Raw genomic sequence first — 21,776 nt, forward strand, 5'->3', positions numbered from 1 at the left:
TGTTTGTTCAGAGAAGACAGAATGACCACCTGTTCAGGGAATTAGGGAAGATTTTACAGAGGAGACAATATCGGACTCAACTGATTTCACTCAACCAATTTCTCCACCTGGCTCAAGGAAAGAACCTCAGAAGGCCACTTTGGGAACCCCTGACTGGGAAAAACCCATATCCTAAATGGAACCGGTATTTCAAATTCGAACATTATTGTTTGGTTTTGCCTATTTGAACAGACACCTTCTGTGTCTGGCTCCATTTGTCAACATTCTATTTCTGGGATTCATCCATGTTGTCGCATGAACTATAGTTTATTCATTTTCACTGCTGTGTAGTAATGATAAACATTTGGACTGTTTCCAATGATGGGCTATTATGAACATTTTTGTGGATATTTGATACATATGAGCATGAAATCCAGTTAGGTACACATGTAAGATCAGAAGTGGGCCTTACTATCGTGAGCAGAGACAGACAGTGAGAAGGTAAATCTATAATAAAACAGAGCGAGAGGGGATTGAGAGCTGTATTAATCAAAATAAGTCTTTCTGAGGAGGTGACACTTGAGCACAGACCTGACTGAAGAGAACAGTTTAATCAGGGAAGAGGAAATCAGTCACAGGATGGCAGGCACCTTAAATTGAGGACAAGGAACTAAGAGTTCAGGGAGTCCAAAGCAGCTAGAGTTTGCAGGACAGAGAACCTCAGAGGAGAGAGATGCACAAAGAGGGAGTTCTGGAGATCTGCAGAAGGCCCCCATAAGTATTCAGATGAGTAATGATCAGCCCAGGCATGTGAGGAAACTATCCGACGCTGGAGAAAGAACCAGCTGAAGATATTAAAGGTAACAGTGCCCACCGCTCATACAGGGTTGAAAACAGTGTTTGTTCTTATCAGACTTGAACCTCATAATTCATGATGCATTAGGTAGAGTGCATGTAAGGGTCTTATCTCAGTAGTGCAGAATAACTAACACTAGACGGAACATTATTCCATTCCCATCTAACAAATCCTAAAAGCCATATCTGAAAAGATAAAACTGTTTCCAATTAACTTAGTTGTGTCATATACCAAGAATAGTTGTATGAATACAAAAATACCCAGCACTCAATGTGGTAAAATTCACACTGTCCAGCATCCAGTAAAATATTACCAGGCTTTCCAGTAAGTGAGAAAACATGACCTATAATGAGAAAAATCATGTAAGTGAAATCAACCAAGAACTGACAGATGTTAGAATTGGCAGCAAAGGTTATTATAATAACAATTATAATTACTGCCTGGAATAACATGTTACACACAGAGCTCTCACCCAAGAAACTGGAAATAAAAGAGCAAATGAAACCTTAACAGAAAAAAGAAATAATAAAGAGCATCAAGAAAATCAATGACATAGAGAATGGGATGATAATAAAGAAAAATCAATTAAAGGCTAGAACTTCGAAAAGATTAATAAAATTGAAAAATTTCTAACTAGACTAACCAGAGAGAAGACACAAATTACCAATATCAGGAATGAGAAAGGAGACATTGCCCAACTTCTACAGATAATAAAAAGGCAATAAGCAACTTTATGCTAATACAAAGTCCTTGAAGGATAAAAATTAGAAAGCTCACTCAAGAAATAGGTAAGTTGAACAGCCCTATATTTAAAGAAGTTGAATTTTAGTTAAAAGGTTGGAATACTTCTCAACTCATTCTATGAAGCCAGCATTATCCTGATACAAAAACCAGACAAACACACTTCAAGAGAAAAAAACAAAACAAAACCAAACAAAACAAAACCCAGCATCACTCTTGAACATAGTTGGAAAAAGTCTAGACAAGATTTTAGCAAAGTGAATTCAACAATGTATCAAGCTACTATGACCAAATGAGGTTTATCTTACTAATTAAGATTGCACTAATATGAGAAAATCAATGTAAATCACTATACTAAAACTTAAAAGAAAAATAACCATAAAGTCATTTCAATAGATACAGAAAAATTGTCTAACAAAATCCAACACCCATTCCAGGGAGAAAAGAAAAAAAAAAACCCTCTTAGCAAATTAGGAATAGAAGGGAGTTTATTCATCTGATAAAAGCTATCTATGACAAAACAACAATTAATATTATACTTGGTGAAAGACTGTTTTCCCAATAAGTTCAGCAAGACAAACATATTTGTTCTCTACTTCTATTTAACATTGTACAGCGCTTACAGCCAGTGTAATAAAGCAAGAAAAAGAAATAAAGGGCAACTAGATTCTTTTTAAGGAAGAAGTAAAACTGCCTTTCCTCCCCAAAGACATTACTGTGTATGTAGAAAGTCCAAAAGAACCTACACACACCAAAACAACAACAACAACAAAAACCAAAAAAAACCACCAAAAAACAAAACAACAACAATAACAACAAAACTACTGGAACTATGAAGTGAGCTTAGCAAGTTTGGAGGATACAAGATCAATATACAAAATTATTTGTACTCTATATGGTAGCAATAATCACTGGAAATTGAAAAAGATTTAAATATCATACATGATAGAATGAAAAATATGAAATATTTAGGGATAAATTTGACAAAAGATATCCATGACCTGTACACTGAAAAGTACAAAATACTGCTGAGAAATGAAGATATTTATTGTGATCATAGTTTTAAAGGCTCAAAACTGCTAAGATATTAATTCTCCTCAAATTGATCTATAATTTAATACAATCAAAATCACAGCAGGTTTTCTTTTTAAATATATGTTGAAATTCTGGTTCTAAAATTTATGTAGAAATGCTGAACAATTAGAATAATCTAACAATTTGGAAGATAAATTTGGAGGACTAACACTACCTAATTTTAAGACTTACAGTAAAATTATGGTAATCAAGACAATATGGTGTTGTTGTCAAACAGACTAATAGATCAATGGAGCAAGGAGAGTTTCTAAAAATAGACCCATACATATAAGGACAACTAATTTTCAACAAAGGTACAGTGGAGAAAGGAAAGTACTTTTAACAGATGGTGTGGGAATAACTGTATATCCACATGCAAAAAAAAAAAAAAAGAGGAACTTTAGCCATACTTGTACCATATACAAAAATTAATTCAAAATGAATCACAGACCAAAATGTAAACATAAACCTTAAAAATTCCAGGAGACAATCGAGGAGAAAACCGTTGTGATCTGGGTTACACCAAAAGCAAGATCCACAAAGGGACACATTGATACAATGGACTACATCAAAATAAAAAATGTCTGCTCTTTAAAAGGCCTCGTTAAGACAATGAAGAGACAAGCCATGGACTGGGAGAAAATATTTGCAAAGTATACAGAAGATAAAAGATTTGTATCCAGAATCTATAAAGAACTTTCAAAACTCAATGAAAACACAAATATCCAAAAAAACAATGGGGAAAAGATGTACATAGACACTATGTCAAAGCAGATATAAGAATGGCAAATAACACAAGCAAAGATGTACACTCTTACTGGAAAAATGCAATTTAAAAATATAATGAAATATCACTGCAGAACAATTAGGGTGGATAAATTTAAAAGGCTGACTATTCCCAAAGTGGCAAAAATAGGGAAGAACTGAAAATCTCTTATATTGCAGGTGGGAATGTAAAATGGTGCAGTTATTTTTTGAAAGTTTGTCAGTTCCCTAAAAAATTAAGGATATATATGGTCCAGGCTCTCCTCTCCTAGATATTTATCCAAGTAAATTTAAGTCTAGGACCATTAAAAGGCAGTTAACATATGTCCATAGCAGCTTTATTTGTAAAAAAGTCAAACACTAGAACCAACACATATGCGCATTAACAAGTAAACAGAAACAATCTGTGGTATATCCATAGAATGGAATTCTATACAACAATAAAACAGAATGAACTACTGATACACACTACATCATGAATAAATCTCCAAATCCTTATGCTGAGTGAAAGGAGCCAGACCAAAACAGAGTGTACACTATTTAACTCATTCATATAAAACTCTAGAAAATACAAATTAGTGTATAATAACAGAACACAGATCAGTGGTTGTCTGGAGACAGGATGAGGGCAGGAAGGAATGACTATCAAGGGGCATGAGAAAACTTAGGGATGGATATGTTTATGATCTTAATTGTACAGATGGTTTCAGGAGATGTGTGTGTGTGTGTGTGTGTGTGTGTGTGTGTGTGAGATATACAGACTAGGAGAAGCAAAGCAAAATAAATACAAAGTATGGATAGGATACTGAAAAACATAAGAACTGAAATTGATCAAAAGGAAACAAAACATAGAAAGTATAAATAAAAACAAAACCTGGTTCTTTCAAATAAAAAATGTACCTGGCATGTATTGATCAAAGGAAAAAGACAGCAGAGAAATTTGCTGGCGAGTGTGGGTTTCAGCTGGACAGTGAAGGCTGCTGAGGTGTTACTGGGCATCCTTTTGCTGGTTGCTGCACAGAAAACAGCACCCTGGAAGCGGGAAGGAAACCCCTGTTCTGACCTTGCACTATCTCTCTAGGGCCCTCTATTGAGAAAGCCTCATATAAACCAACGACAAAGGAAAAAATTCTACAAGGGTCAGTCCCAAGGAAAAGGGTAGATCTGGAACTGAGAAGCAATAAACTGATAAAAGGCACACGTACTTGAGTCCTCTCCACAGGGAGATAATGCAATTTGAGGCCTAGCATAATGTCACAGTTCCTTATATACTGCATCTGGCAGGCACTCAAAACTAACTAGGTACAATATAGATAAAACTGTCTAAAATAAAATCAAGAGAAACATTTAAAAAAAGAATTTTAAAAAAGATGTAAGGTTATGGAATTATCACATACAAACTTTACAGTAACCATATTCTTAATATGTCTAAGGAGCGCCCTAAGATTGAGAATTTCAATGGGAGCTATAACACATGTGGTGTTAGACTATGAAGAAATCTGGGGCACCTGGATGGCTACATTGGTTGAGTGTCCAACTCTTGATTTTGGCTCAGGTCATGATCTCACAGTTTGTGAGATCGAGTCCCGTGTGGAGTTCTGTGCCGACAGCATGGAGCCTACTTGGGATTCTCCCTCTCTCTCTCTCTCTCTGCTCCTCCTCCGCTTGCATCCTTTCTCTCTCTCTCATAAAATAAATAAACATGAAAAAAAATCTCTCTCTCAAAATAAATAAATAAACATGAAAAAAAAAAAAGAAATCTGAGAGAACAGTATTCCAGATAGAGGAAAAACAGGTGCAAAGAGGCAGGAGTCTGGTGTGCTCAAGAGAAAGGGAGGAGCAAAAATGGCTAAGTGGACGTTAGAAGGGAGAGAGTGATAGGAGAGGAATTCACAGGTGTAACCTAGAAGACAAGTCATGTACATGTTCACAGGTCACTTCCAAGGCTCTGGCTTTTATGCTAAGTATAAGGAATGCCAAGAGTGATGACTGAGTACAGGCAAAACGGGATCTGTGTTTTGACTTGGCTAGGATCACCAGACACTATGTAGAGAATAGACTAATGGAGGCTGAGACAGAAGTAGGAAGGCTACTGTTATAATCCAGGTGGGAGATGATGGTAATTTAGGTCAAAGTGACAGAAAGAAGTAGTAAGAAGTGACAAGAGCCTGAATATACTTTTGAACGTACAACCAACAGGCTATGTGATGAGTTGGTTGTGGGATGTGAGAGAAAGCGAAATCAAAGACCCCAAAGCTTTTGGGCAGAGTAACTGGAGGAATGAAGTTTCTATCGACTGAGATGTAGCAGACTGTGGAAGACTGAGTTGAGAGATAAGGGAATTAGGAGTTTGATTATAGATACGTTAACATTTAATTGTACACATCTACACGGAAATGCCAACTGGATGCTGTTGGATATAAGAGTCAGGCAAGTGGTCCAGGCTGAATGAAGCTTTCTTTATTTGGGAATCATGCATGAATAATATTTAAAGCATAATTGTGATGGCATGAAATAACTGGCAATGCTTCTTATTGGGAGTGCTTTTAGCACTTAGTGGGGGCACAAGTTCTTAACTGTTTAGAACTTTCGTGTGCATTGCAAGACATTTAGCATCCTAACACATGTCAGTAGGGACCCCAGGCTTAAAGCCGACTCCCTCCCCAACTTACACACATTTCCAAACACCCTGGAGTGGAGCATTACTGTTCCTGATTGAGAATCACTGACCTAGAGAATAGGTACAGATGGAGGAGATTTTGAGTCCTGATCTCAGTATATAGTGAACAGGGGAATACATTTTAGTCTTTACTAAAAATGCACCACGGCCACTCCTGCCTACAGGCCACACCGGGCCTGAAAATTTCCACATCCTGTCACTCCAAATACAAATCTTACTCATCATCCCAAATCCAATTCCTTTATAAACTCTTCTCTGATATCCTCTCTTGCCAATGATCTACCACAATGTTGAAGTTTCTATTACACATTTTCTAACTGTATTATAGGTGTTCTGCTGCTGTTCATTCGTGTTCAAGGTTTCTCTTCTATCTAGCAGTTTCCATACTGATAGCTAAGCAGTTCCAAATACAGATCCGTTGTTTTGAGTCATCACACATAGATAAAGAAGTCTGAAAGAGAAAAGATAAAAAGGAAATGGGAAAAAGAACACTGAGTCATCCATATGGTGCGAGAAAAATAACTTGGGGGTGCTCACCGGGGTCCATCACAAGTCTCAGGGTCAGGAGATGTGCTAGCAACCTAATAAGCATTAGAAATATCTGTATTTGGTTACCCAGCAGGATGGCCACATTTAGGGAAATGAATATACAGGAAAATGACAGTAATCTGTCAAACGGGATTTTGGAAAAGGTCTTATTTATGGATTAAATTAAATGTATCTTGAGTCGTGTGTGTTGGGGGCAGGGGTGGGTACTATGAGGTGCTACAACATATACCAGTTAATTCTGTTAAAACAACCGACAAGCCACAGACTGGTGGGAAATATGTGCAAATCACATATTTGATGAAAGACATGTATTCAGAATATATAAAGAACTCTCAAGAAAGTCAATAATTTAAAACAATCCAATTTTTTAAAAATGACTGAAAGATTGGAACATGCTTTACCAAAGAAGATATATGGACAGAAATAAGCATATGAAAAGATGTTCAACCTCAGTAGTCACTAGGGAAATACAAATTAAAATGAGGTATCATTACTTATTAGCATGTCTGAAAGGGGAAAAACAAACCGACAAGAACTCTTATAAGTTGCTCACGGAAGTACAAAATGGCACAGCCATTTTGGAAAACAGTTCAGTTTTTTATAAAGTTAAACATACACTTAACCATATGACCCAGCAAATGCATTCTCAGGTATCCTACCCAAGTGAAATGAAAATTTACGTTCACACAAAACCCTATATATGAATGTTTATAAAAGCTTATATTATTCCATTTGCATGACATTCTGGAAAGGGTAAAGTATAGGGACGCAAAACAGACCATGGTTTCCAGGGGCTGGAGTGGGCAGGCAGAGGTTCATTTCCAAGGGACACGGGAAGACATTTTTGAGGTGAATGAACTATTCTGTATCCTGATTATAGTTGTGGCTTTATGACTGCATGTATTTGTTAAAATTCACAGGAATGTACACTAAAAGGTGACTGTTACTGTATGCAAATTATACCTTATTAAAACAAACAAAACCCAAACGGTCTTATGCTGGTGAAGCATGGTCCTGGAGCCCTGTGCTCTGTTAGTCATTAGCCTTTTGTTGTGGATTATGAGATCTCAGGGGAGAAGCAGACCTGGCAGCTGGGGAACTCAGGGAACTTCACCCAATAGCTCTTCACCAACTTGGGTAGAAATACTGCAATACCGTCAATAATTTCACAGCTGGTATGGGTGCACTCATGCAAACCAGCTATACACTCGCCTGTCAAATAGTGTCAGAGTTTATATGAAAGTTTTCGCAAGATCTGCCTTTGCTATTTACTTTGCCTTTATCCCTCTGGCTTTCAAAAACCTCTGTTCACCCCATGTGATCACATAAGCACCAGAGTCTGTAGCAACACCTGTGGGTTGGTAGGAGAATTTCGCGGGTTAGAAAGATATTACCCTGATGAAGCATTCTGTGAAGTTGAGGACATGAATCTAAAGTTTATTTTATAATCATTGCTTCTTTCCTAATACAGACAAAATTAACATGAGAAGACCATATCCAAAATGCTATTATGCAGTATGGCCACTAAGTCTGGAAGCACAGGCAAACCCACAATAAATGATTCTTTTGATGATATACTACATGTAGCGTGATGATTAAATTTTTTGTATTAAGTTGGCTAGGCCATGGTAGCCAGATATTTGCTCCAACACTAGACCAGATGTTTCTGTGAAGGTATTTTTTGGATGAGATGAACATTTAAATCGGTAGACTTGGAATAAAGCTGATCACTCTCCGTGATGTGGGTGGGCCTCATCTAATCAGCTGCAGGCCTTAGGAGAGAAAGACTGAGGTCCCCTTCCAGACTGCCGTCAGACTCAAGCTGTCACATCAACTCCTCCTTGGGTGTCCAGCCAGCCCTGGAGCTTTCTGACTTGCCAGCCCCCACAATCATATGAGCCAATTCCTCAAAACAAATCAATCTCCCTCTCCCCTTCACCCCCACACACTTCCTATTGGTTCTGTTGCTGTGGAGAACCCTGGCTAATACACAAGGTAAAATAATATGATTTGCTTCCAAACTTTACAGCTACACTGTAGTATGAGAACCCTGGGCAGAACCATAAAACAATGCAAATGCAGAGTAAAAAACAAGCAAGTCATTTGTGAATTATTTACTTCACGCTCTTATTGCCTTAACAGCTGCTGCTTCTTAATACAATTGTTCATGAGCTATACATGGACACTGCCCAAAGAATTTAACGATACAGAGTAACAAATAAAGGTGTAGAAAACTGAAAGCCAGATTTTTCCTAATGCTTTCCTCATCTCCCATAATTAAAAAGACAAGTATCTGAATGAAACTGCTGAAAAGGCTCACATTAACAAGTAAGTGGATCCTCATTTTATATGGAATCTAATTTCCCTTGGACAATTCTTTTAGCAGAAGTTCCTACTCTTCACCACTGGATATAAAAAGCTAATTAAATTCATTTTATGACACGTCTATTAAATGCCTTCTCTGCTTCATGCTGGAGACAAGCTGCCGCTATGAAGAATGCAGGCAGGGGTGCCTGGGTGGCTCAGTTGGTTAAGCATCACACTCTTGATTTTGGCTCAGGTCATGATGTCACGGGTTCATGAGTTTGAACCCCGCGTCATGCTCTGTGCTGACAGCACAAAAACTGCTTGGGAATTCTCTGCCTCCCCCTCTCTCTACCTCTACCTCACTCGTGCACACATGCACTCTAAGAAAATAAATAAACATAAAACATTAAAAAAAAACAATGCAAGCTATAAGGGATGAGATTACATGAGTTAGGGGACCTTTCTGCTGGGGATGGCCAACCTCCCTTGATCTCATCAGATATGAAATAGCCTACACCCCTATTACATGAAATGATGCAGGAACAAGAAAGGTATTTTCCGTCTCTGCTCTCAAGGAGCTAGCAGAGGGGCTTAAACATACAGAGGTGACTCTAGACCAAAGTTGGAGGCAGTGTGCACAGTGCAGAGGTTACGCGTATGGACAATGAAGCAGATGATAACTCTATACCACCTGGCTTTGTGACCTGGGGCAGTTTACTTAATCTCTCTGAGCTCCAGTTTCTTCATTTCTAAAATGGGGCAAACATCGCAAGGGATGCTGGGAAGATGATGTGCAAGACGCAGATAAAATCAGCGAGCACACTTCCTTGGCACACAAAACAGGTAAAGCAATGTTTATAGCTGTTCTTGTTTCCTATTCTTACAATAAGTGATTCTTTTGGTAGCATACCACAATACACAGTGCGATGGTAGAATTTCTGAATCAAAACGTCAGTCTAGATGTTGCCGTGAAGGAATCTATTGTTCCAAATTAATATTAGCACCATGATATTCCAGGGAAAGGGAACAGGGATTCAGCTCTGTGAATGTGCAGGGCGCACAGGGTTAAACACACAGTTCCCTCCGGCCAGAATGTCTGGCCCATGGAAGAGAATGGCAAGTGGGAGAGCAGGCTAGAAAGCTAGTGTTGCACATCTCAATAAGAAGTGGTTACGGAGGCACCTGGGTGGCTCAGTCAGCTGAGTGTCCAATTCTTGGTTTGGGTTCAGATGACGATCTCACGATTCATGGGACTGAGCTCCATGGTGGGTTCTGCGCTGACAGCGCGGAGCCTGCTTGGGATTCTTTCTCATCCACTCTCTCTGCCCCTTCTCTGCTTTCTCTCTCACAAAACAAATAAATAAACTTAAAAAAAAAAAGGAGGTGATTATGAAATGAATTGCCAGTAAGGAGGGACGGGAGCCCCATATATGTCTCAGTTTACAATGAAATAATTATTAGCTGGCAATTATGAAGCCTTGGCATCTTTGATTTCCAACTCAGTAGTTTTTATCACTTTAGATGAAATACCAAGGTGGTTACCAAAAAAAAAAAAAAAATTATGTATCTGAATCCTTAAGTGAGTTATAAAAATGAGTTAAAATCTGTCACAAATGTTAGTACTTTTGGCTTAATTATACAGATAGTTTACAGCAATTATCACACAATTTTCTTTCAACTCAATGTTTTTGGAGCTGCCGTTCAACATTTAACCCTAAATAAGCTATGTGAATGGTGACATCTTTGTGCCACTAAGATTATGTTCCAGAACATGTATGTCATTTAGCACATTAACTTGTGTGCATTGTCACACTTATTTCACCTAACATGTTAAAATAATAAAATTCTCTTACCAAAAGCACCTAAATGATGATCTTGGAATTCCTTAGATAGTACATGATGTCATTTGCATGTTCATTATTGTGGGAACAGCTACTAGATTTACCCTCCCTTTAGCAAAAAAGTTTTTTTTCCCAGCTTAAATTACAGGGAAAGGAAAGGAGAAGTGGAAGGAGAAGGACACACACTGCCACCCAGAGAAAATGGGCCTTGGTCTGAATACAGTCTGCCATTTTGGCAGGGCCTCATTTAAGGCTTAGCTTCGTTCGGTCTGAGAATGCATTTATTATGCTTTTATTCTTGAGAAGTATTTTTGTGCTGGCTGCTAGGCTGACTGTTTTTTTGCTGTTGTCGTTTAGCACTTTTAAAATGTTGTTCTCCTGTTTCCTGGCCTTCGCGGTTTCTGATGAGAAGGTAACATTCTTCTGAATGATTCCTTTGTACGTAATTTGTCATTTTTCTCTGGTTGCTTTCAAGATCTTTTTATCTTTGATTTTTTTTTAATTTAAATTTTAGTTAGTTAACATACAGTCAAATATTGGTTTCAGGAGGAGAATTCAGTGATTCATCACTTATATACAACACCCAGTGCTCATAATAACAAGTGCCTTCCTTAGGATCCATCAGCCATCTAGCCCATCTCCCACTTACCTTCCTCTAACAACCTGCAGTTTGTTCCTTACCATTAAGAGTCTCTTGTGGTTTGTTTCCCTCTCTCTTCTCTTCCCATCCCTTTCCATGTGTTCATTTGTTTCATTTCTTAAATTCCACATGTGAGTGAAATCATATGCTATTTGTCTTTCTCTGACTTACTTCACTTAGCATAATACATTCTAGCTCAATACACCTCATTGCAAACGGCAAGATTTAATTCTTTTCGATGGCTGAGTAATATTCCTTTGTATATACATACCACTTCTTCTTTATACATTCATCAGTAGATGGATATTTGGGCTCTCTCCATAGTTTGGCTATTGTTGATAATGCTGCTTTGAACAATGAGGTACATGAACCCCTTGGAATCTGTGTCCTTTGGGTAAATACCTAACAGTGCAATTGCTGGATTATAGGATAGTTCTATTTTTAGTTTCTTTTTTTTTTTTTTAATGTTCATTTATTTTTGAGAGAGAGAGAAAGAGAGAGAGAGACAATGTGAGCAGGGGAGGGTCAGAGAGAAAGGGAGACACAGAATTTGAAGCAGGCTCCAGGCTCCGAGCTGTCAGCACAGAGCCCTACACAGGGCTAAAACCCACAAACTGTGAGATCATGACTTGAGCCTAAGTCGGATGCCCCACTGATTGAGCCACCCAGACACCCCTTGTTTTTAGTTTCTCGGCGACCTCCACACTGTTCTCCAGAGCGGCTGCACCAGTTTACATTCCTACTGACAGTAGAAGAGAGCTCCCCCTTCTCCACATCCTTGCCAACAACACCTGTTGTTTCTTGTGTTGTTAATTTTAGCCATTCTGACAGGTGTGAGGTGTTACCTCATTGTATCTTTGGTTTGCAGTAGCTTTGCCTAGGCATTGTTTTCTTCATAATTTATACTGCTTAGGGTTCGCTGAGCCCATTGAAAATGTGAACTTAGGTCTTGCATCATATTTAGGAAATTTTCAGATGTGATTTCTTCAAACATTTTTGAGGCATTTCTCTTAGTTAAGAGAAAAATGAGGAAAAAATTGTGCCTTCTGGGACACCAATTATACCTCTATCAGGCTTTTCTACATTGTCTGGCAGATCCCTGATGCTGTGTGTTCATTTTTGTTTTCAATCCTTCTTCTCTGTTCCTCACACTGAATGATTTCTATTGTTCTACCTCCCAGCTCACTGCCTCTTCCTGTTACACCCATTCTACTCTTAAGCCCATCAAGTTTTTATTTCAGATATTGTATTTCAACTCTAGAATTTCCATTTGTTTCTTTTGTATAGTTTCTTTTTTCCCCTGGTCTTTTATTCACTGCAAACTTATTTTTCTTTACTTCATTGAGAATAGTTCTTTTAAAATCCTCATCGGCCAACATTTTGGGTTCTCTCAAGCAGGTTGGTCTCTGCTGATTGTCTTTTCCCTTGAGAATAGGTCACATTTTTCCTTAATTATTCAAATGTAATTTTGGGTTGTGTCCTGGACACTGTGAAAGTTATACTGTGAAGATGCTGGATTCTGTTATATTCCTCTAAAACTAGAAAGGAGTGTTAACGTTTTTGTTTTCATAAACAATTAATTACTTTGTTGGAACCAAACTGAAAAGTCTCTCTTTGGTATTTTTATCTGTAGCTACACTGTTTTGTGCTTGCCCCAAAGTGTGGTTCAGGTATCTAATATTGCTTGTTATTAGATGGGGAGCAGCCACTACATAAAAATAGACTGTAATATAAAGGCTATTTTTCTAGACTGCTGGGTTAACTCGGAACTCAGAATGCATTTCTCATATAAACAATTCTGTTACCTTAAGTGGTTCTATTAATCAAGTCATTTAACCAACCTGCACCCCAATCCAGCTGTTTTTACAAAAGGAAAAGCAAAGCAGTGGCTCAGTTTTCTTTTCCACATATGATCAGACAACTGAAAAAAATAACTGGTATAGGATAACTTTTACCATTAAGTTCTCTCAAATAGGCAAATGTGCCAATTACCATTCTCTAAAATTCTAATGGGAGGGACTTCTCTTTGTAGGTAAAATACAGAAGAACTGAAGACATTTACTCCTATAGTAACAATCAGAAAGACCCAGACAAAATAAAAACCATACTTTTCCATGAAACTAGCAAAGAGCAGTGGATGCAAGGAAGCTGTGATGGCCAGTCTCCAAGATGGCGCCCACGACCTCCCCTCCTAGTATCTGCTCCCTTAAGAAGTCTCCTCCCCCAGTGAGTAGGAGTTACCTGTGTAATCAATAGGATAAAACAGAAATGACCGTGTGTAACTTCAAGGCTAGGTCACAAGATATTCCCGTGCTCTACACTATCTATCACTCTACCTCTCTTAAGGTATTTATTTTTTGTATTACAGTCGTTTTATGTATTAGGATTAACATCCAAGTTATCTTTGTTTTTTCCACAATTCTTAGCACAGGGCTGACTTGCTAGTTACTGATGAATAATTATATGACAAATAAATGAACATCTTATAAGGAGGTGCTAACTTTATTTCCACCAAAGATAACTGTGTGAGACTTCTGAGGTTTCTTGAAACTGTATGACATTTGTTATTTGCTGTATTTATATCTGTTTATAATTTTATATCTGATTCTGTATTTTCCTTCTGCGATATGAATTTTACACATAGATTTTTTTTATATTGTGCCACAAGTCCCCAAAGCTGTGTTCATTCTGCTCTGTTGCTCTAATTCTCTCAGACTCTCTCTCCGTCGGAAGAGGGAATGTAATTGTTTCAGAGATGGTGCGGTACAGCAGAAGCCACTGTGCCCTTCTATTCCAGGCCTGTATCTAAGAAGCAACATGTGAGAGCAGTGGAGAACCAAGCATGTTGAACCTTAGGTTCTCTGCTTGACTATCATCTCCTTAAAGAGAATTAGCACCAAGTCTGATCAATTATTTATTGTTTATTTGGATCCCTGGTTAGATTATATGGTTTTACTCATCACTGTATGGCCATTGTCTGACATATGACCACAGCAGTTGCTCAATAAATATTCACTGAATGAACTAAGTGAACCAAGATCCTTGTTCAGAATCAAGAAGCACACTTTCTAGGCCTCAAAAACCCTTTTGCTCTTTATATTAGGTTCACCTCAGATCCTTGTTCTACTCTTTGCCCTTCCTTCTCCCAGCGCCACCCCCCGCCACTTTGACTTGGAATAGGGGAGTCCCTTTGCATATATTCAACAAGACAGAGAAAGTGAAGGGGGTCCCTTAATTCTGTTGCCAAACCTTCAGTAACCACCATCTATTAGAATTCTGAGTACAGGGTTGCCTGGGTGGTTCAGGTGACCGAGTATCTGACTTCATTCAGCTCACGTCATGATCTCATGATTCGTGAGTCTGAGCCCCACATGGAGCTCTCTGCTGTCAGCGTGGAGCCTGCTTCAGATCCGCTGTCCCCCTCTCTCTCTGCATTTCCCCTTACACACTCTCTCTCAAAAATAAACATTAAAAAAAAAAAAAGAATTCTGAGTACATTTTGCCATAAAATATGGAATTTTGGGGGGGTGCAAAATGGGGTTAAATGACTTTTTAATAAGTTGGCTAGGAATATAACCACCTGAATTGATCGTAGTGAGAAATGCATTCTGAGTAAAACCACAGACTAAATATGCCTTTTGGATCACAGTTCATCTGTAAGTGGGACTACCTATACGCCAAAAACTACTAAGATTACAAAACCGATTGTCTGATACTGTCCTCTGAATATTTTTCTTACCACTACTTCCACAGGAAGGTGTTAATAGTAATAATAAAGGTAGACTACTGGCTAATAATTTGCATATTTTGCCCTATTATTTATATTCTCAAAGATTTGGAGCTCTTATAAAATTCACTACTTCTGCTACCAGATACCAAGGTAAACATGAAAAAGTGTCTCCGTATTCAGCACAGTCAATAACATCCATATCTATACACCAAAGTAGAAGGCTCTTTATCTTAAGTAAAAGCTGTTCCTTAATTGTGGTAGAGACTTCTGTGCAGTCTCTGAAGGCTTAGGTGGGGGGAAAACTGCCTTCAGCCTTGGAGCCTGCTTGCATCATTCTGTGTATCTTGGTAAGGGAGGGCATTTTACTTACCACTTGGAAGAATTAGGCTGTATTACAGATCATTTAAGAACTCATTAGGATTAATGACTGAGTAGTATCACAGCTGTCACATAATCAGCTGTCGAAAAATCACCGAGCTAAAAACTCCACCACACATTCTATTATCTCTGCTTCACAGAAGGTTCTGAACTACATCTCTGGGCTTGTATTTCATCAGCCTACGTGCGCACTTCGAAGCATCATCAAAGGCTCTTCCAAGATAACAAGTGTATAATTTTTCCTAAGGGAAGGCTGTTATTCCTAGGAATGCCCTCTCTGGGGCCATCACTGCTCAGAGCCCATCCTCTGGAGCCAGGCCAACAGGGGAGTGGCTGTTCTCTGTGTACAAGCTTATTGTCATCGTTCTTGCCAGAACTACATATAGTATGAACCAGGTTACGCAGGGTGTCAGGATTACAAGGACAGAGTGAAATATATGGGCTAAGTAGCCTCAAAGATCTCCCAAATATTCTTTGGCTGTTTATGTGAGGAAAGTTAGGCCAGTTAAAAGCAGGTTCTGGTAGCCAAGTTGTCCTATATTAATCCCATACCACTCTAGGAAACATCTTAAGGTGGTTCTGTCTCACTCTTATAGAAGAAGAAGTTGAAGGGCGCCTGGGTGGCTCAGTTGGTTAAGCATCCAACTTTGGCTCAGGTCATGATCTCACGGCTCATGAGTTCAAGTCCCACGTTGGGGCTCAGAGCCCCAACAGCTCAGAGCTTGGAGCTGCTTCAGATTCTGTGTTTCCCTCTCTCTCTCTCTCTCTGACCCTCCCTCACTCACGCTCTGTCTCTCTCTCTTTCTCTCTCTCTCAAAAATAAGTAAAACAAAATAAAGGAAAATAAAAAGCTGAAACTGCTTTTCTAAAAGCCTGACTGAGAAGGAAAGATTATTGCTGCTCTGAAAATAAAAGCCTATCACTTTCCTTGAACTGAAACATCTGTTTTGGTTGCCAGAATCATGATTCGTATTAAGGGACTATTTCAAATGTTGCATTCTAAATATTTCGAAATGGTCAAGTTCTAGATACTAGGGCTATTCCTGGAGTAAAACTGTCACTGCGGTGGAGTGCAGAAGCTTTTAAGTTCATGCTGATTCCTCCAGTTTCAGTGACTGATACTACTGAGTTTTTAATAGTATACATGGATTCGTTTTTGACTGGAAAATAATAAACAACTTGCTTACTAACTGAACTTCAAGTATAATACTGCAAATTGCCCGATATTCTTAGTTTCAAAAGGTGTTTGGTTTAGCATATTAAGGCCAAAGACAAAATCAAACATGATTATCCAAAGTTCACCTATTTCTAAGTTACATCAGGACCAAAAAATGAAATAGAAATGAGCGTGGAAAAGAGTTTAGCTATAGTATAAAATATGAAATCAGCCTTACCCACTGCACCCGACGACTTTATTGTACAGATAGGATGGCAAGCCTTTCAGGTGAATGTTGTTATCCACGTACACGTATTGTAGTTCTCGAGATCGACCTAAATCTGGATTAGAAAGAGAAGAACTGTAATTCCCATAACTATATACTAGCACAATGTGAAATGTAAAATGTAATCCATAATATCAGAATAATTCAAAGTTTCTATTCTGGAAGACAAACTGTTATAGATTTCATTGAACTCTGCATATGAAACCAAGCTCACATAGTAGATTATTGTGCATCAGAAAAAGTGACTGTATGGGGCACCTGGGTGGCTCAGTTGGTTGAGTGTCTGAATTTGGCTCCAGTCATGATCTCACGGTTCATGAGTTCAAGCCCCCATATTTGGGCTTGCTGCTGTCAGAACAGAGCCTGCTTCAGATCCTGTCTCCCTCTCTCTCTGCCTCTCCCCTGCTCATGCTCTCTCTTTATCAAAAATAAATAAACATTAAAAAAAAAAAAAAAGAAGAAAACGTGACTGTAGAAAAATTACCTAACCCACCTGGACCTTGATTTCTTGAACTGTAAGATGAGATAAATGGGAATTGAATATTATTAAATTTCCTTCCCACACAGAACTTCTATGACTTTTTATAAACAATTTTAATTGAAGAATAATGTTTGTTGTAGGTCTTCATTCAGTTTCATCTTCCTCCAATGGAAAGTTGGCAGATCAGCCTAGACCAGCTTAGTTCTACCCCTGTATTAACCAGTGTCTCACCTGCCCCGGGCAGAGAGATGGGAACAGCACAAGTGGGGCAGGGCGAGGGATCAGGCCCTGGCTGGGCTGAAGTCTCTGGAGCTAGGCTGATGTAGGAAAGGAACAAGTGTCCAATGCTGCAGGGGGAGGAAGAAGAAAAGGGAACTCTAAATCTCAGTCCCCTAGTGAGGTATGAAAGCATGGTGGACAAGGCCAGTAAGGACGGGAATGGGCCTTGTTAAAAAGAAAACCACAGGCCCAGAATGGAGTCACTTATGCTCGGCCACGTCACCAAACAGGGGCTTGATACCTAACCTAACTGCAGTTTCAATCCCCCCACCCCCACCCCGGAATGTACCCTTTAACCAGTCAACATGGAATTTCCTGGTCAGCACCAGGAAATTTACTGATAGACCCCATCCGTTCCCCTTAGCGGGGCAATCTTGCCTGAAACAATGCATTCTTTCCTAATAATTTCCTTTTTACTGCTCCCTCTCTGCCTTTAAAGATTTTTTCTTTTCTACAGCCTGACAGAACTCCTTTCTACTTGCTAGATGGAATACTGCCCCGTTATCACTTAAGCCAATTAGATCTTCAAACTGACTCAGTTGAATTTTTGTTATTTAATAGTATGTACCGGGAATGGGGGGCCCAAAAAGAGGGGTCTGCAACAGGAACGGGTGTGCCGAAAGAGACAGAATCCAGATGTTTTCCAGAAGCAGCTGGGCAATGGGGGAGCCAAGACCGGAGGGGGGACTCGGTGAAGAGATGAGGCACAGAGTTAACGAAGGCAGTAGAGACACTTCCAAGTGCTAAGGACATCCCTTCCTGCCTACCATGTGCCCAAGAATATTCAACCACCTTCCTTTCCACTCCTAGCACTCACTGGGTGGGGCTCTTTGTCTTCACTGCCACAGAAAGAGTCCTCAGCAGCCTTGCTAACCCTCTACTCCCTGAAGCAAGAGCATCATTTTTGAAAAATTTTCTGGAGTTCTGTTTGTGCAAACAGGCAACAGGCTTCTGAAGTATATCTCTTCCCTGCAGTTCTGCAGTTTGGGAAAGACTGGGGGGACCCATAGAGCTAAATTAGGGTGTTCTTAAGTATATTTACATCTCAAGAGAAAACCCACTTACCCATGAAGGACCTTGCAGGCACTGTGGTAGGCCTTGGGGATAGAGATGAGAGTATGTAGTAATACAGATGAAGACGGACAGGAAAAAAGAGAACTGTCAGTACAATCACTGCCCTAGAAAGTGGCTTATAGAAGCTTTATGGATTCACAGCTGGGTTCTGGACACTCTGTTACAGAAGGCGGGAGGGGTGATAGAAGACTGAGGTAAGAAGGGCTCCTTGTGGCATCGGGTGGGGAAGAGTCCATATTGCCTCCTCCTTCCCACTGCTAGTCCTATCATAATCCCGATAATCCTGTCCGGGACTAGCACTAGAGAAAGACACAAAAAGAGGAAGCAAAGATGGCAGTGCTGGGAGTCAACAAAAGAGGAAGTGGCAACTCTCAGGGAGAAAAAATAACTTCCGGGCTGCTGGCTAGAGATGCCCTTCCCCAGTGTGGTGGCTTAACGATATCTAACAAAAAGAAGAGGCAGAAATGGTATGTGACTGCAGACAGTAAGCCACAGAAGGCATTGTGGCTTCCTCTTTGCTTTCTGCCTTGGATCACTCATTCTGGAGGAAGACAACTTCCTGGTCAGAAGAGACTTCCAGCAGATTTCTGGAGAAGAATTGAGCCCATGGCCAGCAGCCATGCGAGTGAGCCATCTTGGAAGTAGCCCCTCCAAGTCACAGGTCAAGTCTTCACATTACTGCAACCCCAAGGCTATGGAAATGTCCTGTTCCTCCTCAAATCTTGGATATTAATTTCAGCATCCAACAATGGATCTTGGTTTGCAATAATTACTGCACGGTATTTATCTAATGCTATACCATCTTTCTGTCTACATTTATTAAGTGCAATTTGATAAGGAAGAGCCTTCCCTTCCTTCCCATTTATGTATTTGACTGATTTTTTTAAGTTTATTTATTTATTTAGAGGGAGACAGAAATAGCACAAGTGGAGGAGGGGCAGAGAGAGAGGGAGAGGGGGAGAGGCAGAGAGAGAGAGAGAGAGAGAGAGAGAGAGAGAAAATACCAAGCAGGCTCCGCACGACCAGCACAGAGCCCAATATGGGGCTTGAACCCAAGAAGCTGTGAGATCATGACCTGAGCTGAAACCAAGAGTCAGATGCTTAGCCAGACTGAGCCACTCAGTTGCCCCTATCTGACTGATTTTGATATCAGTATGGATTCATGGATATTTATTTTATCATAAGGATTAAAATCCCAATACTATTATGATTTTGTATTGGTCAAAATGTTCCAGCTTTGGCAATTAGGAGCAGCTTAAAGTTGGCTCATAGGCTCTTCTAACAAGTTTTCATCCTTTTTAAAAAAATTTTTTTAATGTTTACTCATTTTTTTGAGAGACAGAGTGAGCAGGGCAGAGGCACAGAGAGAGAGAGAGAGAGAGAGAGAGAGAGAGAGAGAGAGAGAATCCGAAGCAGGCTCCAGGCTCTGAGCTGTCAGCAGTGGGGCTGACGTGGGGCTCAAACCCACAAACCCTGAGATCATGACCTGAGCCGAAGTTGGACGTTTAACCAACTGAGCCACCCAGGCCCCCAGGTTTTCATCCTTTTTTGAGCACTTCCTTACTTTCTGGCACAAGATGTTCTAAGCTCAGCTTGTATTTTCCTTCCTCTAGCCCAGGAATCAACTACTTCTCCAAGGAGCCTCCACTCCTTTTATTGGGGTACAGTGTTTATAAACCAAGATCTGAGCCACGCATGCTCGGTCCTGTGGGGGGGTGCCACTGCTTCTAGGATCTCTCAGTGGACAGAGCTATAAAACACATGGATATACGTGAATCCGTGTATACATCTCCACCTGTGTCAAAAGATGGGTAGATTCTTGGTATTTCCCTCCAGAGGGTTCTACCAATTTGCATTCCCTCCAGCAACACACGAAGGCATTGCCTTTCTCACAGTCTTGCCAACTTTTAAAACATGTTATCCTCTTTACAAATTTGTGTCGTTCTGATAGGTGAGAAATATCTCGGCATTGTTTTAATTTGCATTTCTTTAATTATGATTGTGAACATATTTGAAGATGTTTTCAAATATGTCTGAGGGCCATTTTTTACTTTTGTGTGTGTGTGTGTGTGTGTGAATTGTCTGCTCATATTTTACCTGTCTGTTCTTTCAGTTATTAGCCAAGCAAGATGTTCAATGGCATAATAGTGCCCAGTCCCTCAACCTTACCAGGTTGTTATGACAAATTAAAGTAGAAGTAACCTGTGAAATTTAAATCACTACACAATATTTCTTTTAAGCCTAAGAACATACACTTGCCAAAACAATGTGTCCTGCTACTTTAGTAAATGTGTATACACATATATACTGGTATTAAAGGCTATACATTTAAAGAACACACATGGGAAAAATAGAGAGAGAAATACCAGAATCCACTTGCAATGAAAAAGGCCTCAGCATTATCCAAAAACTTCCTATTCTAGATTCCTTTACTACTTCTCTGACGTGCCTACAAATCTCCCGTCATCACAAATAGACATCTGTAGACTTTAAAGGCATATAGAAAACTCTGGAATTTTTTTTAAAAAGTGAAACTACATTGATAAAGTGCAAAAAGCCCAAGTTTCAGAGCCCCCGTGGGACTCAAAGAAAGATGGTTTACTTGAGCTTATGCAGCAGGAAAGAGTAGAATATACTAATTCATGGAGTGAGAACACAGTCTTGGAGTCCGACAATCTGGGTCAGAATACCGTTCTATTTACTAAGTGAGTGTCCTCAGTTTTCCCTAACCATATAAAGGAGACAATCAGGCTGGCTCTTAAGTTCACTGAGAATTACTAATGAAGTTTCTAAATTTTCAAGCAGAACCCTTGTCATACACCTCCAATATATGGCAGTTATTATTATTCTAATTATTAGTAGGTGACATATTTGGAAGTGTGGCCCTACAGCAGAAGGCCAATTAAGAGAGAATTCTCCTTGGCATGCAGCAAAAGGTACTAACACTTTTCTATAGTTTA

General features: G+C 39.4%; 1 protein-coding gene across 6 annotated transcripts in view; it reads right to left on the reverse strand.

Annotated features, from left to right (window-relative positions):
- Positions 1–21,776, reverse strand: part of LRRC28 (leucine rich repeat containing 28) — a 179,139-nt gene that overhangs the window by 24,120 nt on the left and 133,243 nt on the right. For all 6 annotated transcript variants that reach the window (XM_049614028.1, XM_049614031.1, XM_049614032.1 and 3 more), the window contains one exon: positions 16,935–17,037. In XM_049614028.1, coding sequence (XP_049469985.1) covers positions 16,935–17,037 — 103 coding nt within the window. The remainder of the gene's footprint in view (positions 1–16,934; positions 17,038–21,776) is intronic.

Source organism: Panthera uncia, assembly GCF_023721935.1.
Source record: "Panthera uncia isolate 11264 chromosome B3 unlocalized genomic scaffold, Puncia_PCG_1.0 HiC_scaffold_1, whole genome shotgun sequence".
In the NCBI taxonomy this organism is placed as follows: domain Eukaryota; kingdom Metazoa; phylum Chordata; class Mammalia; order Carnivora; family Felidae; genus Panthera; species Panthera uncia.